This window comes from Bufo bufo, chromosome 1 (assembly GCF_905171765.1).
Source record: "Bufo bufo chromosome 1, aBufBuf1.1, whole genome shotgun sequence".
NCBI classification, from domain to species: domain Eukaryota; kingdom Metazoa; phylum Chordata; class Amphibia; order Anura; family Bufonidae; genus Bufo; species Bufo bufo.
The window spans coordinates 765,368,240-765,395,101 of NC_053389.1; the positions used below are offsets into that span (position 1 = coordinate 765,368,240).

The 26,862-nt window shown below is 49.7% G+C and overlaps 1 protein-coding gene across 1 annotated transcript in view; it reads left to right on the forward strand.

Annotated features, from left to right (window-relative positions):
• Positions 1-1,128: 1,128 nt before the first annotated feature.
• The window catches only part of LOC120986247 (A-kinase anchor protein 8-like), a 53,062-nt gene continuing 27,328 nt past the window's right edge, over positions 1,129-26,862 (forward strand). Inside the window, exons 1-16 of the mRNA XM_040414724.1 lie at positions 1,129-1,236; positions 4,046-4,167; positions 4,363-4,456; positions 5,920-6,004; positions 6,088-6,141; positions 6,453-6,509; positions 7,334-7,405; positions 8,509-8,562; positions 9,499-9,555; positions 11,307-11,363; positions 12,517-12,590; positions 13,218-13,281; positions 13,357-13,423; positions 18,040-18,223; positions 18,308-18,386; positions 25,448-25,578. Coding sequence (XP_040270658.1) covers positions 4,076-4,167; positions 4,363-4,456; positions 5,920-6,004; positions 6,088-6,141; positions 6,453-6,509; positions 7,334-7,405; positions 8,509-8,562; positions 9,499-9,555; positions 11,307-11,363; positions 12,517-12,590; positions 13,218-13,281; positions 13,357-13,423; positions 18,040-18,223; positions 18,308-18,386; positions 25,448-25,578 — 1,221 coding nt within the window. The 5' untranslated portion in view covers positions 1,129-1,236; positions 4,046-4,075. The remainder of the gene's footprint in view (positions 1,237-4,045; positions 4,168-4,362; positions 4,457-5,919; positions 6,005-6,087; positions 6,142-6,452; positions 6,510-7,333; positions 7,406-8,508; positions 8,563-9,498; positions 9,556-11,306; positions 11,364-12,516; positions 12,591-13,217; positions 13,282-13,356; positions 13,424-18,039; positions 18,224-18,307; positions 18,387-25,447; positions 25,579-26,862) is intronic.

Consider the following 26,862-nt stretch of genomic DNA (forward strand, 5'->3'; position numbering starts at 1 on the left):
TGGTGACCAGGAGCTCTGCCGGCAGAAGAGTGTCCATGCCCGCAGGGAAAAACAGGGCAGAACCGTGTCGGCGTGACAGAGACGGTTTCAAGCAAAACAGACATTGGGAGTCATACGACCCCTTTTTTCAACTTTTTAAACGCCCAAGTGTGAATATTTATTTCATGGGCGTTTTTATGCTGCGTTCAACACACAGGAATGATGAGGAAGTGGCGTGGGAGAGTGGGGGTGGCACATTTACTTAATTTACGCCAGTAAAGGTTGCTGAAAAATTTCGGGCAGGCGCATTAACTACGAAAGATGTGCCTAGTTTATGACAACGTGCATGCCGCGTCATAAATTAGGCACATCTTCCAACATTAACGTCGGTGTAAAATGAACAAAAAAGAGCGCCCAAAAAATGATATTAATAAACGACCCCCATTTTCTTTCACTGTCGTCATAAGTCATTGTTTTTAAATAGGGCTCATGCACATGACCGTGATCATCCCGGGAAACACGATCCGCGTGTCTCCGCAGCTTCCCCGAACTGACTGTATCCCAGCGGTTTATGATGCAGTCAGCTCCTATCTGATTGCGGATCTCCTGTACTGAATGGTGGGCGCAGAGCAAGAGATCTGCAATCAGACAGGAACTGACCGCGATCAGCCGGGGACGCACGGAAGAGACACAGACTGTGCTTTTCAGGCCGATAACGTTCATGAGCCCTTCCTTTTGCAAGACAGACCCAGAAGGACACAACAGGGCAAAGTGGGCTCCTGCACAGGGCCTCATGGTTTAGGGACAGCACTGAAATAAGTGGAAGGGAAGAGTTATTCTTGGGTTTGTGTTAAATTGCACCTGTTCACACATGCAGACTTTGCATCATTGTGGCTGCGTTTCAAAAATGACAGGAAAAAAAAATAGTTTTGCAATATATATATATATATATATATATATATATATATATATATATATATATATATATATATATATATATATAACGTCCCCCACATAACGTATGTCGGCGAGAAGCTCAGCCATAGGACCAATACACAAGACGGAAACCTCCCACACTACTACAGACGTCGCGAGGATCTCGCGTCACCTTCTCCTATTACGTCACATCCGGGAACCAACCAATCGCATTCATCAGAGACTGTCCTATCGGAACGGACTTTTATTCGGCGATCTACGCATGCGTGGTGTCCGGTTGATGAAGCGGAGTGGGTCGGATTCATCAAGCTACAGAAACCGGTATGAGAATCCTGATGGGTGTCGTAGTCACAGCGGTCTCTCGTGTGTTATAATCCATGAGGACCGTGCAGGGCGGTGGAGCTACAGAACCTAGCTAGGTCTGGAAGGTCCTGCAGCAGGCTGGTTGCTGGCAGTGCATGCTGGGCCTTGTATTGTCCTGCTGATGTACCGGTAGTGGGATCTTTCGGCTTCGTTCACATCACCGTTCTGGAAAACGGAAAGGACGGATTCGGCACATACTGAGCGGAAGTGAGCCCACGGGCCCCATAGACTATAATGGGGTCCGTTAGGTTTCCTCTCAGAAGTTTAATCCGTCCATCCGTTTTCCTGCCCCGAGAACGGAAAGGCTGAATGGTGATGTAAACGTAGCCTTTATCTGGGGGCGGGGCTGCAGCTTTATGGCGGTCCTACGTTTCCTGTGGGGTTTCTAGTGCAATAAAAATGGCTGTCAGTGGGTTCAGAGCCGGTCTCCATTGCTCTCTGTACTGGTTTTGGCTGGACACCTGGGAGAAGCCCGTCACTGACAGACAGACCAGTGATTGGCCGAGACCCCCCCTGCAGTAAAGGGGTGATCTCCGAGGCCCCCCCCCCCTCTGCAGTAAAGGGGTGATCTCCGAGGCCCCCCCCCCCCCTCTGCAGTAAAGGGGTGATCTCCGAGGCCCCCCCCTCTGCAGTAAAGGGGTGACCGCCGAGGCCCCCCCCCTCTGCAGTAAAGGGGTGATCTCCGAGGCCCCCCCCCTCTGCAGTAAAGGGGTGATCTCCGAGGCCCCCCCCCTCTGCAGTAAAGGGGTGATCTCCGAGGCCCCCCCCCCTCTGCAGTAAAGGGGTGATCTCCGAGGCCCCCCCCCTCTGCAGTAAAGGGGTGACCGCCAAGGCCCCCCCCCTCTGCAGTAAAGGGGTCACCTCCGAGGCCCCCCCCCCTGCAGTAAAGGGGTCACCTCCGAGGCCCCCCCCCTGCAGTAAAGGGGTCACCTCCGAGGCCCCCCCCCTGCAGTAAAGGGGTCACCTCCGAGGCCCCCCCCCTGCAGTAAAGGGGTCACCTCCGAGGCCCCCCCCCCTGCAGTAAAGGGGTCACCTCCGAGGCCCCCCCCCTGCAGTAAAGGGGTGACCTCTGAGGCCCCCCCCCCTGCAGTAAAGGGGTGACCTCCGAGGGCCCCCCCTGCAGTAAAGGGGTGACCGCCGAGGCCCCCCCCCTGCAGTAAAGGGGTGACCGCCGAGGCCCCCCCCTGCAGTAAAGGGGTGACCTCTGAGGCCCCCCCCCTGCAGTAAAGGGGTGACCGCCGAGGCCGCCCCCCCCCTGCAGTAAAGGGGTGACCGCCGAGGCCGCCCCCCCCCCCCCCCCTGCAGTAAAGGGGTGACCGCCGAGGCCCCCCCCCCCCCCCCGCAGGGCAGGGAAAAGGGGCGTGGTTATCTTGACTTGAAGCGAGGAGGCCGCTGCCCCCTTGACTTCAAACTCTGCTGTTACATAGCGCGTGCAGGGGATTAAAGTTCGTTTTTTCAAGATTTTGGTGCATCTGGCTGGAAGAAGAAAAGGATCTTTAGGAACTTACTGCTAGCTACTTTTGGGTAATGCTGTAGGCGACGGGAATCCGTCGCCTACGGATTCCCGTTCGGGGACGTTCCAGGCAGGCACGCCCACACGCGTAGTCTTTCCTGTACTCCCGCGATAGTTGGCACTGGCAGCTGACAGACATGGCGGACTCGGAGACTACAGGCGGCCGCGCGGTGGACGCATTATCGGTATATCGGCAAGGTTAGATGTCGATAACTTAGAAAATCATGAATATCGGTAATTCCGATAATCTGTCGATCCCTAGTAAGTATGCTTCCCTTCTCAGGCAAGGGTTTGCTAAAAACTGCCCAACCCCTTTAATATTGATAGCCTAGCCTCAGGATAGGCAATCCGTATCTGATCTGTGGGGGTCCAACCACCAGCATCTCCACCTATCGGATGTTTTACAGTAGGTCTTCAATGGGAGCAGTTTGTGGATGACAGCTAAGCTGCAGAACGCCGGCGCTCTCTATCCACTGTATATTTTCCAACTACAATGGCTGATTGGTGGGGGGGCCGTGTGTCGGACTCCCACCGATGTAACGGCAGGCTGTCACTATCCCAGTCCTAGAAAACCCCTACAGTACATTTTTCAGTTTGAAATACTCTTTAAGACTGGAGCTGAAACCAATCTGACCCGGATCTTACCCTCCACTGACCCTACTACACGTGGGTGGCCACTGGGCTTCCAGGGTATAGACCACTGTGTGTAAGGAGACGGGTCTGGAGTACATTTAAAGCCCACTTTTGTTTAAAGGGGTATTCTGGATAGGGGATAACTATTAGATAACGAAAACAACGGCCCCGTACACCCTACAGCCCCCCTCATATGAATTGAGCGGCCGGTCGCATGTGCGCGTGGCCGATCCATTCATTTCTATGGGAGTTCCATACAGCGCTCGCCTATCTCCGGAATCTCCATAGAAATGAATGGAGCGCCCACTCGCATGTGCGACCGGCCACTCCTGTCATTTCAGTGTGGCTACGGGGTCCCCATTCTCGTGATCAGTGGGGGTACCAGCAGTAGTACCCCCACTGATCTAATGGTTATCCCTTATCCTGTGGATAGGGATAACTTCAACAAACTGGAATACCCCTTTAAGGCAGTTACATGGTTGCTCGGAGTCCACCATACATGGGGTGAATCGTCCATATATATATATACAAGTAGCACTGTATATTTTGCCCTGTTTATTACAATATTGTCTTTATCTTCTCGTTCTTATTTCTCTCTCTTTTTTTTATATATATATATAGGTCTCCGAGGTTTTAATTTCCTTGTCCACAATGAACTTCCCAAGAAACTACAGAAATACGTCAGGCCCCAGAATGTTTTCAGGACCTAGGATGGGGGCTCCTTATTTTCCAACTTATAACAGGTAGCCCACCACAGCCTGTCCGTTTCTCTTGTGATGTTTTTCTTCATCGACCCACCAGCTCGTCGTCTCATCAAGTCTTTTAGTAAAGTTAAACTGTCTGTAATGAGGGAGGAAGTGTTTGGGGATAATGAGCATCACCACCAGCCCCCCGACCCCAGTATATGCGTCATGTGTCATCTTTCCTTTCTTCTCCAGATCTCGTGTGCATCAGGACTTTGAGTTTGCAGAGAATCCAGATTTGCATGGAAATAACTTTTGGGTAGGATCAGTATCTTCAAAGGATACTACGGTAAGTGCATAGGAAGAGACCTTGGTGAAGCTTCTTCAAACAGCAGGGCAGGGGTGTCCAGAATCGGACCCCAGTGATGAAATATTGATGGCCTATCCTGCAGATAAGTCATCAATATTTTATTCCCGGGAAACCCTAGGGCAACTATCATCATTCGCCTGATATATAGACACTGTTAGACTTGTACTGTATGGTGCATGGTAGCACTTTCCTGCATAGATTAGGTCCCTGACGGTCACAAGGTACGGGCAGTGGTCACGGGATATGTCCAGACAGCACCGCCCTGGTTAAGGGTTTGCGTTAAGGGGGTTTCCCGACAAAAAACGCTTGTCGCCTATCCACAGGACCCCCCCCACTGCTCAGGAGAATGAGGTCCCATGTCCCCTGTTTGAATGGAGAGCAGGTTGGGCCTGCTCTGAAGCCCCCTTCAGCTTTCTGGGACAGATGGCTGAATACAGCTCTCTAATTCCTCCTCCCAAATTGTGTTACTATGAGAATAACCACTTACAAGATGGAGCCGTTTGATGACCATCCCGCAGGTCGGTAGGAAATGTTCTATTCCTAGGCTCCAGCCTATAGTGTGTGAAGTAACCATGCATTACATATTGTCCTAAAGGAGCATCTCTAAAATGTCTATGGGGCTGTATACCTCATACGTGCATCTGCTGAACTGGCCTGGTGATGATCCAGAGAGGTTTTTTATCTTTGCCCACTCTGAGCCCTTTGCTCACCCATTTTACCCCCTGGACAACCCTTTAGCAATCTGTATGTCCTGCTGCAGACAAGAGCTTGGGGGGGGGGTGTTCTGCTGCAGCCAGTTGTCTTAGTCATTTCCAGGACAGTGAAGAGGATCTCTTTGGACACACAGAGAAGATTTCTTTATGTATTTCTTAGTTTTAATTGTAACATGAGATAAACTAGGGTCAAGGGAAAGGAGAAGGATGACCAGTCTACCACGTTTCAGCTGATATTTCATGAGACAACGCCTGTAGACACAATGAAAACACCTAAAATGAGACAGATCAGCTCATGACGTCTAAGACTTTGAACACCAGCTATGCTTCTCTCCGCAAGAAGAAGTAGTACCCTCTGAGACATATGATAAAGGCTTGTCACCCAGCCAACCAAGCCCCCTGCTCTGTAATGACGAGAGGCAAAAACCCCGAAAAGGCTCTCTACAGATGGAGAAGGCTCTTGGTGTTGCTAATATTCTTAGTTAAATTGCAAGGCCAGTGAAAATATCAGACGCTCACTATAGGGTAGCTACCTCCTGTAGGTGGCTCTACAGAGACGGCTATCTTTTTCTTGGAAGTGAGCTAATCTGCATATCTGCATGACTTACAAGAGTTCCTGTGCCAGCTGTGGTGCTCCCCGCAACAGTACCCACACCAGCGAGGCATAAAAAGGATTGATGTGGCTCCTGATCATCATATTTATGTATTTGCCTTCCTGTCATCTTTTAGCGGAGAGTATTTCAACATGGAAGACCGAGGAGGAACAAAAACAAGCCTTTCGTACCCAGGCAGTTACCTAAAGTGGTGCAAAAAGGTACAATTATTGGGGGAAAAGTGGAGAAATTGCTTGTAGGAGCCAATCTAGATCTCACATCACAGTCCCTTTCTTTCCCTTAGAGACAGTTGGACCTAAAAATCCAGAGGAGAAGAAGATGATAGAAAACCCAAAAGGTGAGACACTACACCAGGGATGTAAAACTCAGGGCATTCCAGCTGTCTCAAAACTACAACTCTGTAGGCTGTCTAAGGATGATGGAAGTTGTAGTTTTGCAACTGCTGGAGGGCCACGAGATTGACTGTTCAGGGGATAAATGCATTCACTGCATATTAGTAGAGGAGCTGCTCGTCGGTTCTTGGTTGTCTGTGCGTTTTGGATACCATAGTTGGAGTTTCTTGGGTTCTTGTGGGCATCTCCTGCTCTTTTATAGGCTGCACTAATTTTAATAACAGGTATTTTCAGGCTTCTGTCTTTTCATTGACAGATGCGACCAATAATCCCCAGAACCATGAAGCTACCGGTCATCCACAGAATTCAGGAGGTGAGGATCCATATAGTGAACTGGCAGCCATAATTTTAGGCCTCTGGGAATGCTGGGAGGCCAGAGTTCATCTGACGCTGGCCTGCAATTTATGGTCGCCTCTCTAGGCGCCATTTTCTTTTGGCGTCAGAGTCCACAGCAGGAGAGGTAAGGGGTCACTAGCACCGCTTTGGTCTGGGCTCCTCTAAACATGCTGCTAGTGGCACTGCATTCACTGATGAGTCCCATGCGCCTATCCATCTATCCATTCTCCAGCCCCCCCATGAGATAACACAGTCCGCACCGCTAATCCATGCATCTATTAAAAAAAGCGCAGTCCCTTGATTATTAAATTTGATTTTAACTATTGAGCCACTGCTGCAGTCCAAAGGATTACATTGGGTTGTATGGGTTTTATCTTGCGGCTGTCACTTACTTACAAAAAAATAAAAATAAAATCAGTAGCGCTACAAAAAGCCACAATGTAGCCCAGACCTTGGACGTGGGTAGAACAGGTTTTCTGCCTCTGAATGTAAACAATGGATGATTCCATTCACTGACAGCTAGCAGAGACCTTGAACGTGGAGGAGAAATGATACACAAAGTATAGAATAACTTTTCATTATGCACTGGTGGAATAACCTGGCATTCTGGAAAACTGAGCAATAGTTTTAACACTTTAGGGGAGATTTTGGAAGACTTGGGTTTCTTACGTCAGTCTTAAAAAAAAAATAAAAAAAAAATAAAAAAATAAAACTACAATGCGATGAACATTTTTAGGAGTTAGTTTATTCTCCTGATGGCAGACGCAGTACATTATTGTTCCTTTTTGTTTTCGCTCTTAGCACCGGGTGCAGCTAATAAGCCAAGGCCGAGGAAGATGAACGCCTTCCGGAGAAGAGGAAAAAAATCAAGAGGTGAGAATCTACACTGTGAATAGACACAATGGGGGTCATTTATTAAGGACTGGCACAGCACACACCAGTCTTAGTGAAAACCCTGCTGGCGGCAGATCTGTCCCATTTATTAAGAGGCGCACACCTCATAATAAATTTATTGCATTTTCTACTGTCCATACGCCAGAACAGAAATCTACTCCGGTCAGGAGGTGGAGTAGATTTCTAGTGTAATGTGCACCAGAAAACATTTAGTTAAATGAGTTTGCGGCCTCCCCTTGCCCACTTTTTTGGAAAAGTGGCTGATGGTGTGGGAAAAAGCTGGCAAGTAAGAATTTTGTTGTAAAACGGCACTTGTGACAACATTTTTGACTTTTCTACACAATAAGGGCTGGTGCACACGGCCATTGGTCGGCCGTTACATGCATTGGGGACCGCAATTTGCAGTCTCCAATGCACGGGCAACATCCGCGCGGATTCCGCAGATGGATCCAGACCCATTCAACTTGAATGGGTCCGTGATCCATCCGCACCGCAAAAAAATAGAACGTAGTGGGGTTCCGTACCTCCATTCTGCACCCACCGGACCTTCCGTATTGCGGACCCATTCAGGTGAATAGGTCCTCATTTCTGATGCGTGGTGCACAAGGCCGGTGCCCGCATATTGCAAACCCGCTTTTTGCGAGCCGCAATACTGGCACGGCCGGGAAACTGGCCTAACACTGATGTAGATTACGTGACCCCCATTATGCCCCTCTGGATCAGTATCTGTGCGATGGGGGTCTGACACCCGGGGCCCCCACCGATCAGCTGTTTCAGAAGGCATCGGTGCTCCTGTGAGCCCTGCGGCCTTCCCTCAGGTGACCAAGCACAACGTCATACATTGTATAGTGGCTCTTTTTGGTATCGCAGCTCAGCCCTATTCACCTCAATGTGGCTAAGCTGCTCCTAGGATAGCATAGGTCGTCAGTAGAAAATTGTCGGAAAACCCCTTTAAGTTTTTAATTGAATACCATGGCTGGAGTTTCTTGGGCTGCTGTGCGCATCTTCTACTCTTTTATAGGGTGCACTAGTTTTTGTTACTGAGGGATTTTACGGTTTCTGTTTTTTTTTTTCACTGACAGCTGCGTCTTATTATCCAAAGAACCATGAAGCCACCAGTCAACCACAGAATTCAGGTGAGAATCCATACAGTGTACTGGCAGCCATAAAGGGCCGTTTTACACGGGCAGATAATTGACGTGCCAGTCGACAATATAAGATGTTGATCAGCGCTCAAATGTAGAATGTCCAATGATTGTAAGTATAAACCATTGTCACCAGCACGCTCCCTGTCAGGTGGAGAGGTACTGCCGGCAACCAGTAATTCTAATGTCTGCATACAACAAATGAGCTATGGCGGGGGATGTCTATGTGGGGCAATATTCGGGAATGAACGTTTGTATGAATGAGGCATTCAGGTTTCTTATTTCCAAGCATCTCCTGCATCCCCCTTTCCTCACCGAAATCCTGGTCCTTAGGGCCCATTCACACGACCGTATATTTGATGATTTTCCCATCTGTTTGCTGTATATGTTGGAAAAATAAGGATATAAAAGCGCAGAACGCCACGCTTTTGGATCCTGCGGAGTCCTGTAAAAAAAGGGATACGTTTTTTTTTTTTTACAATGTAACTCTATGATGAACGGATGCCACTGTATGGCGTCAGTCTGAGGCATCCATTTAACATATATGTTAAACGGATGGGGAAAAATGTGAATATTACTAAATCTTTCCTATTGTCATCTGTCATTGCTGTGGATCAGACCGATCGAGCCATCCAGCATTCACTGCTATCACAGGAGAAATGTAGTGTGACGTGGCTACCATTGAAATAATGTAATACGTGATCATGCCAAGTGCTTCAGAGCAAGAGCAGCTCACTGGTTGGACGATAGAGGATAGTCCCCACTGGAGGGGCCCCCATAGCGAGTTAGGGTTGTGCCAACAGTATCAGAGTAGTTGGGGGATTATTTATCTTTGATCCTCTCTTCCATAGTAACTTTGTGTACATACTCTTGTATTATGGTATGTTTTTGTGGTATATTTTTATTTTATTTATTTCTGAATGACAGACGTGACCAAAAGGGCACAGCAGCCGATACCAGGGCGTAAGCCACACAATCCTAAAGGTGTGTATTGGCAGATACCGTGTTAGTCCTACGTTCTCATATGTTGGACTTTTCTGGTGTCTCCTTCATGCCGTCAGCCATCCTCCGGATACAACCTGAAAACCCCACTCCCCACGAAAACATTCTAATGTGGCCCAGGGTCTCCCTCACAGTTGTTCTCCCACTGCTGCCTCCACCGGACAAGACAGCAATGCTCAAATGCTCACTCATTCCCCCAGCTTTTGTGCCCATCTCTCAAAAGGGTTGTCCGGGTTCAGAGCTGAACCCGGACAACCCTCATTTTCACCCAGACAGGCCCCCTGATGTTGGCATCAGAGCATTTTTTGCTCCGATTCTCTCCCCTGCACTGGATCGCACAGGGCAAGGTTTTTTTTGTTTATAATTACACACTGCTAAGCGGAGGCTTCCTCCTAGCAGTGTTCCCGGTGATGGGCAAGGCTAGGGCAGTGCTAAAGCCTGCCCATTAGCGCCGGTGATGTCACCGGGCTCACTGCTGGGCGGAAGCCTCCGTCTAGCAGTCCTTATGGAGAGCCCGGTACGTCACTGGTACGCCATAAAATGCCTTTGCCCTGCGCAATCCAACTCAGGGCAAAGGAGAGCATCGGAGCATGAAATGCTCTGATGCTAACATCAGGGGGCTGCCTGGGTGAAATTGTGGGTATGTCCGTGTTCAGAGCTGGCTATACAAATTGGATAAGTGTTGGCTAACGTTCAATGTGTGTGGTAGCCTCCTGACTCTCCCCCAAGATGTCCCGGGGTGGTAAGGATTAGGGAGGTGGATTTCAATATGCCCAATCCTTTTAGACTCCATTCACACATCTGTAGAATGGGTCCGCATCCGTTCCGCAAATTGCAGAACGGGTGCGGACCCATTCATTCTCTATGGGGACGGAATGGATGCGGAGAGCACACTATGTGCTCTCCGCAACCGCATTTCCGGAGCGGGGCCCCGCAAGAAAATACAGCATGTCCTATTCTTGTCCGCAATTGCGCACAAGAATAGGCATTTCAATGGGGGGTGCCGGCCGGGTGTATTGTGTATCTGCAATGCACTACGGACGTCTGAATGGCGCTTTATTCTTGGGGAAATAAGCTGCGTGTATGGTGTTGGACTCTGTCCGCAGCTGAAGTAGGGGGGGTGGGGGTGTAGGGGTTTAACTCCTGACACCCCAGCCGATCAGCTATCAGAAGTGGAAGCAACGCGTACAATTGTGTCTCGAGGGGCCTGATGGTGTACAGAGGGAGCCCCTTCCTTCTGTTAACCACTTAGCTGCCTCAGTCAATAGCCATTGACCGCTGCATCTGAGGAAATAAAATGCCAGGTTGGAAGTTAGTAATAATTCCTGCATTAAGAGCAGGGTGCCAGCTGTATAACCCGTCTGTCACCTGTAAGTGGCAGCGCAGATTCTGTGCCCACACCTTCATTGTGCTGTACTATTGCATGCTCAAAAGTGGATTGATTCACTTACAAGGAGCTGTATAGGATTGGAAGAAAAGACTGCCTTTTATCCCACAAATGGCGCCTCTCTTGTCCATGGGTTGTGCCTGGTATTGCAGCTCAGCCCCATACATATGTCAATATGTGCAATACCAGACACTACCTGTTGACAAGAGTGGCACTGTTTCAGGGAAGCATAAAATTATCGAGGTAAGGCTGTAAAACTGTAAAGGAGTTTAGTGCAGTTTGTAACTTTACTCTAACATTGCACGGTTGTATATACATTATACCCTGTAATCTCTCTCATTAGCAGATGGAGCAGGGAAACCACAGCAGCCGATGCCGGAAGATGTCAGTGTGAATCCTGAAGGTGAGGGGCACCGGCAGCTCTTTGTTTTGTTCTTGGGGAGATAAGCCTTCTCCCCTTCTTGTGCTCAGGACACATGCATGCTCAGCCGAGTATATATGTGTATGAGGGGAGATATAGCCAATGGTCATTTTTTGTGTATGGCCAGCCTTAAACAGAGGGAGGCCTTACTGCGGATTAGAGCATTCCTGCAGTAACCAGGCAAAACCACTACTCAGTGGATGCAGCTGTGTATTTCTGGGGGTAGCGGGAGTTAGACCCCCAATGATCTGCTATCTATGACCTAAGGAATAGGAGAGGCCATGCAGATTAGATAAATGTTGGCCTAACCAGCCATACCAGAGTATGTGGGCCTTCTTACTCTACCCCAGAGGCATATATTGGGGAAGATAAAGATCGGGAAGTAGGATTATAACTGTCCGATCCCTGTATTACATTATATTCATAGTAACGCTCATTACCGATGATCTGGTGGTGTAATACTGCCACGATTACCCGTTCATCGGGCAATCCAGATTTTTAAACGTGCTTAAAAATCATTGTTTGCCGGCGGTAGATCGTGCTGTGTAATCCTGATTTTCTGCCGGCAAACCACAGCACAGCATGGGGACGAGCGATGGCGTTAGCGATCGCTCCTCCCCATGCTGTGGAGGAGATCGCTACATGTATTGTCAGCAGTCTCCTCCACTTAACAAACAGACGTTTGTCGGGAGGGAAGCGTTCCTTCCCGGCAATCACCTGTCTAATGCAGCCTTTAGTCTTGGGAAGATAAGACACCATTAGAGGTGCCCGGCAGCTGTCTGAGCCAAGCATGTATGTGTATGGGGGTTGGGAGGGAGACAGAGCGTTCAGCCAAACCAGCATCCAGGAGCCATCATCTTATGTGCATTGCCAGTCTAAGTTTGTGGTCAGCAGATCCCGCTGCTATATATTTCCAGCCTGGCCTTGATGTTTCTAGGAATCGGATCGCCACGTATCTCCCCCAACAAAAAACGTTGTATTTTGAGTGCCCTTTCTCTTTTGTCTGTGGCCAGCTTTACGAGTTTTTTCTTAATTGACGTGAATGGTAGGGGTGGGGCTGTGACAACCTCTGCTAAGATTTCATGTAAATATCCCTTTTTTTTTTTTTTTTTTTTTTTTTTACCATTCTTTATAGATACAGCTACGAACTCACTGCAGCCAAACCCACCATGTGTCGACCAACCAGAAAATGCAGATGATGATGATCAAGTGAGTACGGAGGTTGTTGCTGGGATTTATTGGGGTGTTCACCTTTGACACACAAAGGAGCATGGGGAGGTTATCGGCTCTCATTGAAGAGACTTAGGTGATTGAAGTCTTATTTTCTTGGCAATGCTCCATGGGGAAAAAAAGGTATGCAAATTGGCTTTTGTCGGCAAAACCAGAGACGACTCCAAAATAAAGAAGGGCTCTCTCGGGGCTCTTTCCTGTAGTCTGACTGGTTGGCTGGATGAGATGTCTGAGACGCAGCTCAGGGGGTAGAGATGGTAACTGGCTCTTATTAAAGAGACTCGGCGGGTGTATGGAGACTATTTTATGAAAGTAGAGATCTGTCATATTTTAATAGTGCTACCCAGTTCTTTACACTGGCACCTTCATGCAATTTTGCATGAAAGCCTAACGTTAAAGACCTACAACACCCAGAAAGTCCAAAACGTGCGTACGTTCATACGTGTCGTGTCGCTTGTACCTAAATCTGCATGCACATATCATCGCAACATCCCCAAAAATCTCTGTGAATGTCCTGAAGTGTCCTGATTAGGGGCAGGGGTGTTGAGATCTAACTTCTGTATAAGTATCAAAAAGGGTCTATGTCATAATCCATTTATTCTGCAGCAGAGCGAGGCGAACACTCAGAATGGAGACAGCAAGAAACGTGACGCTGCGGAGATGACCACAGGTAACCTCCATACCCCCTTTATTGCTGTATTGAATGGTAATCATTTAGTGACGTAAAACTCGTGTCGTTTCCTAGATGCTGATTTGCCAAGTCAACCACACAAGAAATTGAAGACAGAAGAGAACGGCCCTCCTGCAGAGCAGTAAGAACCGGCAGCCATGTCTCCGTCCCCATAGAGAATGATTGAGTCCGCACCCGTTCTGCAATTTGCGGAACGGATGCGGACCCATTCTACAGACGTGTGAATGGAGCCTAAAAGGATTGGGCATATTGAAATCCACCTCCCTAATCCTTACCCCCCCGGGACATCTTGGGGGAGAGTCAGGAGGCTACCACACACATTGAACGTTAGCCAACACTTATCCAATTTGTATAGCCAGCTCTGAACACGGACATACCCACAATTTCATCCAGGCAGCCCCCTGATGTTAGCATCAGAGCATTTCATGCTCCGATGCTCTCCTTTGCCCTGAGTTGGATTGCGCAGGGCAAAGGCATTTTATGGAGTACCAGTGACGTATTGGGCTCTCCATAAGGACTGCTAGGTGGAGGCTTCCGCCCAGCAGTGAGCCCGGTGACATCACCGGCGCTAATGGGCAGGCTTTGGTGCTGCCTTAGCCTTCCCCATCACCGGGAACACTGCTAGGAGGAAGCCTCCGCTTAGCAGTGTGTAATTATAGACCAAAAAAAACCTTGCCCTGTGCGATCCAGTGCAGGGGAGAGAATCAGGGGGGCCTGTTTGGGTGAAAATGAGGGTATGTCCGGGTTCAGCTCTGAACCCGGACAACCCTTTTGAGAGATGGGCACAAAAGCTGGGGGAATGAATGAGCATTGCTGTCTTGTCCGGTGGAGGCAGCAGTAGGAGAACAACTGTGAGGGAGACCCTGGGCCACATTAGAATGTTTTCGTGGGGAGTGGAGTTTTCAGGTTGTATCCGGAGGATGGCTGACGGCATGAAGGAGACACCTTGACAGTGATATTGAATTTATAGCCAGGGCTGTGGAGATCGGACTCCAACCCCTCTATTTTATCACACTCCGAATTTTTCATAAATGGCCAATAATTAGTAATAACATCTTACTGTAGTAAAATGCTGACCTCAGGCTTTTTCTCACTATGTAAGGGAGCAGGACCCCTACATAGAACATAAACCATATTTATTGGAATGCAATAACTTATCTAAATTCCCTTAAGTAAATATGTGTTACGCTATTCATTTAATAACTGGAAACCGTTATTAGTCTTACAATTAGTAATTGTATGAAAAGGTATTGCCACTGTCAGATCCTCCATCGTGGATCCTCTTAAATCCATTCTAATCATTTTGAGAGCAGCGAACAGCCTCTGTGCGCTAACTTGGGTTGGCAAAGCAGGCTTTTACCTGAGACAGTTGTCTTCCGTGTATCAAAAAGCGGATTGGCCATAGACCTTACAGTGAAATTTCCTGGTGAGTCGATGCCCAGGGGGCTGTCCGAGCCCTCCTCACAGCCGCCAGCCAGGTACGCAACAATCTGATGCTCTCAGCATTAATTAATATAGGAGCATCAGGTACTTGGGCTCATGGCCAGCAACTGTAGGCACCCTCCCGAATTCAATTGTATCACTGTCCTCAGTATGGTGATGGGGCGGTATTGTGTTCTGCACTGTGGTATTTGGTTCTGCTGGGGTGGTATTTTGTGCTGCACTGTGGTATTGCTGGCCTGCCTACTTCTGTAGTCCCTGCCTACTTGTGGGCTGTGTTGGCCCTGCCTCCGTGGGTTGCCCCACCTTCAGTGTGGACTTGCCTACAAAACTGGGCCACTTTTATTTTATTTATTTTTTGCCAGGGCCACTTTAAGCTCCCAGTCGGCACCTATGTATATCAATATATGTGTAGGTGGTAATTAAAGAAAAGATACAGGGTCAGAGAGTCAGAGTATGTACGTCCTGGAAATGCAGATAATCATCTGCAAGTAATAATATACTTCATAACAATCTCTTTCTAATAAAGCTAGAACCAGCCCCGTACTTCACATGGATCCAGAGCTCTCAAAATTCAATGATCGAATTGCTCTGCTAGATTTATTTCAAGGTGGCAGTTTAGTTGGAGTGTCCTTTCTCAGGGGGTGTGTCCTTTCTGCTGTAGCGTTTTCCTTGTAACGCATAGCTTCTAGAAGTACATCCAGCTGGTGACAGTTGAAGGATAGAACTGAGCATGTGCGACCACCTCAGCAAGTAAAAGCAAAAGAACAAACAGCAGGTAGCACTGTACAGATAGATTTTATTAACTCTGTGGCTATACTGCATTTTTAATTAGACGCAGTTACAAAAGTATTCAGTCCGAGTGGCTGGTTTGAATAATGTCGAATATTTGGCATGAGACAACCCCTTTAATACTGTGTTCCTGTCCTGTCTAGCAGTTCTAAGAGAACTTCAGACATGCCTAGTAGTTAACTTCCTCCTCTGGTCTTCACTGATGTGCATGTGCAGCCATTGTAACTAAAGGCCTTGGAGTAACATGAAGATACCTAGTGTAAAGGATAGGAGAGAACAAAGGAGAAGTGCGGACTGATTATCACCACAAGAACACCCTTCTTATCACTAGTATAAGGGACAGAAAAGAACACGGGATAGGTAAAGACTGATTACCACCACTAGAACACCCTGCTTATCACTAGTATAAGGGACAGAGGAGAACACGAGAAGTGAGAACTGATTATCTATCACCACTAGAATACCCTGCTTATCACTTGTATAACAGACAGGAGAGGTGAGGACTGATTACCACCAGTAGAATACCCTTCTTCTCACTGTGGGCCTTAGATTGATAGAGCATGAAACATATGTATCATTAACATTGCCAAACTTTTCTATATCTCTATAAAAGTTGATAAATTCATTATACTATATTAATAACATTAAATTAATATTATTTTAGCTGGGGTCGGTATGTGCCTACCAACTTGGACTCCATCCAGAATTAGCTCCGACTCTGACTCCATCTCCACAGCCCTCTTTAGAACCACTTAGGAGTTTGCATACCCAGCCCTATTTAACATGTTCACCCATTTTATGACCATTGTTGCCTCAAGGGATCCCCCCCAAGTTGGCTACGTTCACATCTCCAGTAACCTGATCTGGCAGAGAACAGCCTGCCGAGTTCACCAGATCCGGCATTATAGGATACTGCCGTTCACCCCCGGACCTCAGAGACTATAATGGATTCCGGCATGAGTGCCTGGTTTTGACCGGACAAAAAACGTTGCCTGTAGAGAACAGCCTGCTGGATTAGGTTACCGGAGATGTGAATGCAGCCTAATTGGCCAGTCCGTACACATTGTTGCTCTAAGTCTGCCACAGTGAGAGCTGCTCTTTATAACGGTTCTTTGCTCAAGCAAGCGGGGACCAACCTCTATGACAGCCGTATACACTAGCCAAGGTGGCCCCGGCAGGACAGTCCTTTTAAAGGGAATGTGTCACCTGTTTTATGTTTCCTTAGGCTACTTTCACACTTGCGTCAGTGGATTCCGGAAGGCAGTTCCGTCACCGGAACTGCCCGCCGGATCCGGCAATCCGGACACAAACTGATAGCATTTGTCAGACGGATCCGGATGCATTGAAGTACCGGATCCGTCTCTCCGGTGTCATCCGGAAAAAACCGATCCGGTATTTATTTATTTTTTACAGATTTAAAGGTCTGCGCATGCGTGGACCAGAAGAACAGATCCGTCAATGCGGCAATTTTAATGCCGGATCCGGCACTAATACATTTCAATGAAAATTAAAGCCGGATCCGGCATTCAGGCAAGTGTTGAGGATTTTGGGCCGGAGAGAAAAATGAAGCCTGCTGTGGTATTTTCTCCGGCCAAAAAAAACCCCAAGAGGGACTGAACTGATGCATCCTGAACGGATTGCTCTCCATTCAGAATGCATTAGGATAAAACTGATCCGTTTTTTCCCGGTATTGAGCTCCTGTGACGGAACTCAATACCGTAAAAGAAAACCGCTAGTGTGAAAGTACCCTTATCTGACAGAGACCCCGACCAAAGCGCTGAACCACTTTATTGAATTGACCCAAATATTTTACTATAATCTGTATTGAACAGCTCCAGCACAAGCCAAGCACTGGACTCCGCTTAGTACAGAGCACTTGCCAGGCAGTCCCCATATTCGTTCGCCCCTGACTCTCCCTGACCCCTAGCCGCTGATACAGTTCTCTTCCTATAGCAATGAGCTCTCGAATATGAGGCCTCTTGGGTGTGCACCGTATTGAGCGGACTTCAGCTCTTGGCTTGAGCTTGAGACGCTTGAAACAGATTTTAGCAAAATGACCGGGTCAATTCAAGAAAGTGACTCAATCAGGGTGTCTTTCACCATTAGATGCTGGCCTCAGATAGGACAACATAAAACTGGTGACAGATTCCAGATTTAACTACATTAGGAAACATTTCCAAACCTTTTACCGTATATTGTAATGTCAGTTGCACTAGATCGGGGATGCCCAGTCTGCGGCCCTCCAGCTGTTGAAAAACTACAATTTCCAGCATGCCTGGACAGCCTACAGCTATTAGGGTATGCTGGGAGTTGTAGTTCTGCAACAGCTGGAGGAACGCAGGTTGAGCATCAGGGCAATATATCATGGGTGGACAAGAAGACCTCAGTAGAAAACAACCCAGGAAGCAAAACGCCAGTTGCGCATATTGATGCACATTGACTATGTGGCCAACTTCGCTTCCCGTCTGGTTATATTAATATTGCAATTTTTTATTTTTTAATTAGGGTTGACCTTGTAAACAAGTATGGATTGCGAGGTGATACCAGCGCAATGTACTCGTGTGGCTTGTGTCGGTATCATACCCTGGACGAGAAGCTAATCCAGATACATTTCTTAACCTATAAGCACAAAATGGTGCTGAAGCATCTGCGGAACTACCTCCCGAAAAACAGAGTGAACTTCCTTAATGTAAGAGAGAAGCCATTGGATATGTCCTGCAAAGGTTCTCAATCCTGGCATGGAGATGGTTAACCATGGTTTCTCTATTTCTAGGGACAACTTATATCGAAGATGAAAACCTCCTTGGGACAAAAGAGCAACAACGTGAATCTCGTCAGAAACGTATTTACAAGTACGATAAGATTTTCTCAGCTGATGTGTGGACTGGCCCCCATATCGTCTTCATGTGTTAGGTTTAGTGCGAGGCAAAAGTGGAGGAGTTTCCTAAAGAAACCAGTCCGATTCCTCCGTTTATTTTGCAGAGGTAGCCTGTGCAGCTACTCCACTTTAGATTTTTCCTGTGCATTTTTATTTTTCCTCTTTAAAGGGCATCTGTCAGCAGATTTGTACCTATGAAAGTGGCAGCTGAAGGCATCTGTGTTGGTCCCATGTTCATATGTGCCCACAGAAAAATGATGTTTTAATATATGCTAATGAGCCTCTGGGAGCAACGAGGGCGTTGCCATTACACCTAGAGGCTCAGCTCTCTGCAACTGTCACGCCCCATCCATTTTGATTCAGAGGGTCAGACAGTGAAAACCTCATCATGCCTGGCTCTGTCAATCAAAGTGCAGAGGGCGTCGCAGTTGCAGAGAAGGAGGAGCCTCTAGGAGTAACGGCAATGCCCCCGTTGCTCCTTAGAGGCTCATTTGCTCATATTCCATTTTTTTCTGAGCAATGCGATCACATATGAATATGGGACCAACACAGATGCCTTCAGCTGGCAAGCGCACGTGCCATTTTCATAGGTAAAAATCTGCTGACAGATGGCCTTTAAAGTTACCCTCAAGCAAAATATAAAAAAAAAGACCATTTTACATTTGTCCAAGACCACCTGGATATTCCACAATGCTTGTGTGAACAGATGAGAGAAGTGGAACTTTAGAATTTTTCCGATGTGTCCTGCTATTGGCTCCCCCGGCTTCCTGCCACTGCGGTGCCAGGAGCTGAAGGGGCGACCCCGCTGGATGGATTGAGGGCGAAGACAGCGTATGGTGAGAGTGGCTGCTCCAGCCTCCCCTTCCTCCCTCCCACCGCTGCTACACCTCCCCCCCCATGGGCATATCAGGACCGTTACCGGGCATCATTTGGGGGGGACTTTGTCTTGGGCAAGTCCTTGGCACGGACGCTGCCTTCAGGGGACGGCTGCAGGCAAGGAGGCCGTCTGCCACATCCAGGCGCGGCGGGGGCCGCTTACTTGGCGCGAACGGCGCCATTTCATCTTGGCCGGCACTTCATCACCTTGGGGGTTAAAATCATTTTGCCGCGCGCGGCTCGGCTTCTCCTTCAGCGCGGCAGAGGGGGGCGGAGCTTCCTACATGCGCTCTGCTACTTCCGGTTTCGTCGTGCTCCACTTCTCATAGTGCTGCGTGGAATCCTCTCTGCCGTCCGATCCTGAAGCCATTCATCTCCGTGCTGCTGCCTCTCCTCCACAGCCTCCTCAGTCTGTTCCCCTTGCTGCTGCCGCTTGCATCATCCGGGTCTGGTAGGACTGTTAACCCCCTCCGTGCCACCAGTACTGTTGCTTGGGTGTAATCCCCGTTCAGCTTTCTCTGGGGTCTCCCACTTTAAGTGCAACATCTTTTTTCCACCATGTCAGACCCTTCTGCAGCCGCCAAGCCTTGGTACCATGCCTGCACTGCTTGTAGGGAACCCTTTCCCCAGGGGCAGTCTGATCCGCACTGTACTGCATGCCGAGCTCCACCGCAGCCTCAGTCGCCCGCTGTGTCGCTCCCTGCTTCCTCTGACCCGCCTGACTGGGCTAGATCCCTGTCCCAGGCCGTGGAAAGCCTCACTCATGTCGTGGGCCGCCTAATAGACAGGCCGCCTACCCCGCAGGACGCCACTCTTACTGTCGCGCCCTCCGGGTCCACTGCTTCTGCCGCTGCAGCGGGTTCACTCTCTCTTAGTGACCCCTCCAGAGCTAGGCACTCTCAGAAGCGTCTTAGAGTAGAGCGAGCCTCCTCCTCAGAGGCCTCCCTCTCCCCGCCACGCGTGCGCACCCAGACGGGCCTCTCCTCTCCAAAGGATTCGCTCTCTGAAGGTGAATTGGCGGTTTCAGATTTGGAAATGGACTCGGCCCTGCCGTCCAAGCTAGCCTCAGCAATGGATCAACTCATCTCTGATATTCGTGACACCTTTAAGGTGCAAGATGACCCCCCTAGCTCTGACGCGGCTAGCGTCTCCTTTATCAGACCCAGGCAGGCCTCAAAAGTCTTTCCAATCCACTCTGATTTCTCCTCCGTGGTGTCTAAGGCTTGGGCTCGCCCGGACGCCCGTTTTGTCAACCCCAAGAAGCTGGACATTTGCTATCCTTTTTCAGCCGATGTCGTGGCCACCTGGTCGTCCCCACCCAAGGTGGACCCCCCTGTGGCCCGGCTGTCAAAGAACACGGCCATCCCTGTTCCCGACGGGTCCTCTCTTCAGTCAGCGGAGGACCGTCGCATGGAGACCCTTTCCAAGGGCATTTTTGCTGCCTCCGGTTCTGCTCTCAGACCGGTTTTTGCCTCTGCTTGGGCAGGTAAAGCAATCTCTGCTTGGGGCGCGCAGCTGGAACAGGAGTTGGACTCGGACGTCCCCATCCAGGACCTACGTTCCTTGGCCCAGCTTATCATTCGGGCCGGGAATTTTGTTTGTGAGGCCTCCCTTGATGCGGGAGCCCTTATTGCACGCTCCTCCGCCCTGGCAGTTTCCGTCAGGAGGGAGCTCTGGCTGAAGGTTTGGAAAGCGGACGCTGCCTCCAAACGTTCCTTGGCGGGGCTACCGTTTGCGGGTTCCTGCCTTTTCGGGGTCCGCCTAGACGAGCTTATTTCGGAGGCCACGGGTGGTAAAAGCACCCATCTTCCTCAACCCCAAGCCAGGGGCGCCCCCCGCGGACGCCCTGGTGCGTCTCGTTTTCGGTCCTCCCGCAGGGCCTCTGGGGCTCCCCCCACAGCTGCCGCTTCGGCTCCTCCCCAGGATAAGCGTAGGAAGCCGTTTTTTCGGGCGCAGCCCTCCTGGCGCAGGCCACAGGCTGCCCGCACACCCGCAGCAAAGCAGTCCTCTGCCTGAAGGCGCGCCCCCACCCACCTGGGTAGGGGCCGGCTCCTCCTTTTCAGGGACGTCTGGATGGCTCACGTCTCCGACGCCTGGGCTCTCGAAATTGTGTCCTCCGGATACAAAATCGAATTTGCATCCTTCCCTCCAGATCGGTTCTTTCGCTCCCGCCCGCCGCGGGACCCGAAAAGCGCGGCTGCGTTCTCCGCGGCTGTTCAAGCCTTACTGGACAGGGGGGTGATTACCCCCGTTCCTCTAGAGGAAAGGTTCCAAGGGTTCTACTCGAACCTCTTTGTAGTTCCCAAGAAGGGAGGTTCGGTGCGGCCCATTTTGGACCTCAAAAAGCTCAACCGTTTTCTCCTCCTTCGACGGTTTCGGATGGAGTCCCTCCGTTCCGCGGTGGCTTCCCTCGAGCAGGGAGATTTCATGTCTTCCATCGATATACAGGATGCCTACCTCCATGTTCCGGTAGCCCGGTGTCACCATCGCTTCCTCCGATTCGCCGTGGGGGACCTCCACTTCCAATTTGTCGCCCTTCCCTTTGGGCTGGCAACAGCCCCCCGGGTGTTCACCAAGGTCCTGGCCCCGGTTTTGGCCTGTTTTTCTGCTACCGTACTTGGACGATATCCTCATCAAGGCTCCGTCCCTTTCTCAAGCGGTTGCCAGCGTGGATCTCACTCTAGAGACTCTGGCGAGGTTCGGTTGGGTCATCAACTTCCCCAAGTCCTCCCTTCCCTCCTCCAGACAACTGGTCTTCCTGGGAATGCTTTTAGACACGGGAGCGGCGGAGGTACGTCTTCCCTCGGAAAAACGACTGATCCTCCGTCGGGCGGTTCGGGGTCTCCTTCTCCACCGTCGACCGTCCTTCCGCTTCTGCATGCGGGTCTTGGGGCAGATGGTTGCCTGCTTCGAGGCGATCCCATTTGCGCAGTTTCACTCCCGCCCTCTCCAACGGGCGATCCTCTCCTCCTGGGACAAATCCCCGGAGTCTCTGGATCATCCCTTCCATCTATCGCCTCCGGTGCGGTCATCTCTCCGCTGGTGGTTACAGTCCCCTCTTCTGGGCAGGTCCTTTCTGCCACTCAACTGGTTGGTGGTTACAACCGATGCCAGTCTCTTGGGCTGGGGAGGCGTGTTTCCTCCCCGATCCGTCCAGGGCATTTGGTCTCCATCGGAGTCCAAACTCTCGATCAATGTCCTGGAGTTGAGAGCGGCCCTTCTGTCTCTGCGACACCGGACTCATCTGCTGAAGGGTCATCCAGTTCGTGTGCAATCGGACAACGCCACGGCTGTGGCGTACATAAACCACCAGGGGGGCACTCGCAGCGCTGCAGCAATGCGGGAGGTCACCAGCATTCTCCGTTGGGCGGAAGCCCACGTCCCGGCCCTATCTGCAATTTTTATTCCAGGGGTGGACAATTGGGCGGCGGACTTCCTCAGTCGCACCACCGTCGACCCCGGCGAGTGGTCTCTTCACCCGGAGGTATTCAAGGCCATTTGCCTTCGTTGGGGCATACCGGACGTGGACCTCATGGCCTCCAAATTCAATCACAAGGTCCCCGCCTATCTGTCCAGGGCCAGGGATCCGGGAGCTTGCGGAGCCGACACCCTCGTTCTTCCTTGGCGAGGCTTCGCGCGCCCATACATATTCCCTCCCATCCCACTCCTGCCCAAGGTCCTTCGGAAGATCGCGGCGGAAGGCGTCTCGGTGATTCTGGTCGCTCCGGACTGGCCCCGCCGGTCTTGGTATGCCGACCTCATGCTGCTCCTGGCAGACGCGCCCTGGCCGCTGCCCGCCAGGGAAGATCTTCTCTCTCAGGGACCGATCTTCCATCTGCGTTTAGGGTCCCTACGTTTGACGGCGTGGTTGTTGAGACCACCGTCCTGACACGTAGGGGTTTTTCTGCGGACGTCGTCCGCACCATGATCCGCGCCCGTAAGCCGTCCTCTTCTAGGATCTATTATAGGACCTGGAGGACCTTTTTGGGGTTCTGTGCCGATCTGGGGATTCCTCCGCTCCGCTTTTCTCTCCCCACCGTTTTGTCCTTCCTGCAGAGCGGACTTGCCCAAGGTCTGGGCCTTAGTTCTTTGAAGGGTCAGGTGTCTGCGCTGTCCATTTTGTTTCAGCGCCCACTGGCCCCCCTTGGTCCTGTCAAGACCTTCCTTCAGGGCGTGGCTCACGCGGTTCCCCCGTACCGCCCTCCGGTACCGCCCTGGGACCTGAACCTGGTTCTCTCAGCGCTCCAGGCTTCTCCTTTCGAGCCTCTGCGGACGGTTTCCTTGCGACTTCTGTCCTGCAAGGTTATTTTCCTTGTAGCCGTCACCTCTCTTCGGAGGGTGTCCGAATTGGCTGCACTCTCCTGTCTGGAACCTTTCCTAGTGTTCCACCAGGACAAGGTGGTTCTTCGTCCGGTCCCTTCCTTCCTTCCTAAGGTGGTCTCCGCCTTTCATCTGAACGAGGACATCGTTCTCCCCTCTTTGTGTCCTTCCCACCCGCGGGAGAGGAAGCTTCATCGCCTGGACGTTGTCAGGGCGCTCAAGGTTTACCTGGAGGTAACCAGCTCTTTCAGGCATACTGACTCGCTCTTTGTGGTTCCGGAGGGGTCGCGCAGAGGGATGGCGGCATCCAAAGTTGCTATCGCCCGTTTTGTCAAGATGGCTGTTACTGAGGCTTATCTCGCCAAGGGCAAGGTTCCGCCCCTTGGTGTTACCGCTCACTCCACTAGAGCGGTCGGGGCTTCCTGGGCCCAGAGGAATCGGGCTTCTACGGAGCAGATTTGCAAGGCGGCCACTTGGTCCTCCTTGCACACCTTCACCAAGTTCTACAGGGTGCATACTCATGCGTCGGCTGACGCTGCTTTAGGCCGTCTGGTGTTGCAGGCGGCAGTTGATTGATGCCTCTGGTGTTGGTCTAGTTTGTTCTGGTCCCTCCCTTCTGGGACTGCTCTGGAACGTCCCATGGTTTCCTGTGTCCCCCAAGGAATATGGGCGAGAAAAGGAGACTTTTGTATTACTTACCAGTAAAGTCTCTTTCTCGCTCTTCCTTGGGGGACACAGCACCCGCCCTTCATTTGGGTTACAGTTGTGGTTCCGGCTTGGTTGCCCCCGTTGGGGCTCGACAGTTCTTTTTCCGGTTGGTGGTTATCTTTCACTACTTGGACACGCAACTGGCAGTCTCTTCTCCAGGCTGAAGGGTATAGCTGATGGAGGAGGGGCTTACAGCTTTCACTTAGTGTCACGCCTCCTAGGGAGCAGAGCTATACCCATGGTTTCCTGTGTCCCCCAAGGAAGAGCGAGAAAGAGACTTTACTGGTAAGTAATACAAAAGTCTCCTTTTTTCCCCTCCCCAATTTGGTTACTATTTTAGGATGCCCCATGTTCTGTATAACCCAAGGTACTCTGTAAGAAAGGGATTTTTTTTACAGGTAAGTAGTTTTTTTTTTTTCTAGAGGGAAGTCCCACTAATGCAATCCCCCTGCCGCCAAGTTATACTTGCCTTACCACCGCTCGAGAACTGTCCGCTTGTTAAAGAAGCACTCTTAAACATTTTTATTCTCTTACCTGTTAGAAAGGTACATAATGTAAACAGTAAGGAAGGTAATCTTCTTACCAGTGACTGTATTTGTGAGCTATAACCTCCCTTCTAATCCTCAGCTGTGTCATGTGACCAGCACTGTGATTTTCCAAATAACACAGTATCTTATGTGTGGACAGGAAGCCAGTTTCTCTATGTATTGGAAACCTCATTGTCAGTCTCATAGAAATGAATAGCGAAGTAACTGACTTCCTGTCCTTTGTCCATTGGAAATCCAAAGGGCTGGTTACATGACACAGCTGAGGATCAGAAGGGAGGTTATAACTTATAAATACAATCACTGATAAGATTTCCTTTACTACAGATTATATCATGTACCTTTCTCAGAGAATTAATATTTTAAATTTAAAACCCTTGCGGAGAAAAGGTTGTGGATCCCTTCTGTCCAAAAAAATGCTGCATTTTCATTTTTTCTTAAAGGGTTGCTCTAAAGCAGAATTCTCATTTGTCATGTTGTGGTGCTCTTGGTGACCAGTTGTGTGTATTTATATCTGTGAGATGCTCCGTCTTTTCCTGTGTGCTTTGTGTCATGTGCATTTATTGTATCGCCATCTCTCTTTCAGAAATAAGTCCAACACATTTCCTGCATCGTATTGAAGCCACGCATTGTGAGGCATGCGGTATTCTCATTCCAGATGACCCAGATCTCCTACCAACGCACATACAATCACTCACCCACAAGCAGAATCTCCAGGTACAGACCAGCTGGAATCTAAATGTCTATTAGGATTTGTTGCAGAATTCTTTTTGGGGTCTGAAAGTTGCTTCCAATAATCAGAATGAGGTTCTTGGTCTGCAGCATGCATGTGGATTTTGGCAGCCTCTATTGATGTGAATAGGGCAGTTCCAGCAATTTCTGCCATAGATTTGCCACGTGTGACTATACCCTAAAAGAAATACCTTACTGCACAGATGATGTAATCTAAGTACCTCCTCGTCACTTTAATTCCATAATGTGCTTTAGTCCTGCTGGTCCCTTTGGTTCCAACCGGCTTCTGTAAGGATCTTCTCCCTATTTGTTCTGAGGATATCGAATACAATTGCATGTAGTGTAAAACCAGATGGATTTTCTGTCTATTACGCTCACAAATGTTAAAATATTCCAAGCTCATCAAATGCTAAAACTGTGGCACACCAAGCTTCTGTCTGAACCTGGATTTCATCTCGCAACCTCTTCCGGGGCTTACCGCAGAAGTTAAAGGGGTTGTGACACACGATAAGGGACAACTACTGAAACCCCACCGAACCCAAGACCGGGCTCCAGTTCCCCCGATCTGATTAAGCAGCGGGTGGAGCACGCACTCTGCCACTCCATTTATTAGCACTGATGCTTTGCAGCGCTGGGATCCTAGTTTTAAATCCTTCCAAGGACAACATCTGCATTGAGTTTGGAACCATAGGAACAAAAAAAAAAATCGGCCATGGTTAACCAACCAACCCAAGTGTAGTGACTAGCATACTGTATAACACTGCCCCAGAAGGGGCAAGTACAGCACCCTGGATTTTGTAAAAGCATCGCCAGACATACATATGTCAGAAAAGGATGCCACAGATTGTTCCAAAGGGGCACAGCACTTTAAGATACTTCGCCTGAGAATAGGAGTTATCTGGCTGCATGGTGCATACTATAATGAGAGTGAAGACATAGCAACAGCATCTGGAAATGCTACAGTATTTGGAAATGGTACTGGTACTCTACATAATAATAAAGGAGAAATACGGCTGTGTAGTGCAGACTAAAAACCAGACGGGTGTAATGGCTAAAATATCTGGAGATGGTACAGGTACTCCACTTAAGAAGGGAGCAATGTGGCTGCGTGGTGCACACTAGAACCAGACAGGTGCAATGGCTACAGCATTTAAAGATGGCATCTATATTTCGCCTGGTAAGGGAGCCTCTGGAGATGGTACAGGGACTACACCTAATAAAAGGGGTAATATGGTGAACCAGGGCACCCCCTGTAATATGGTGCGTGGC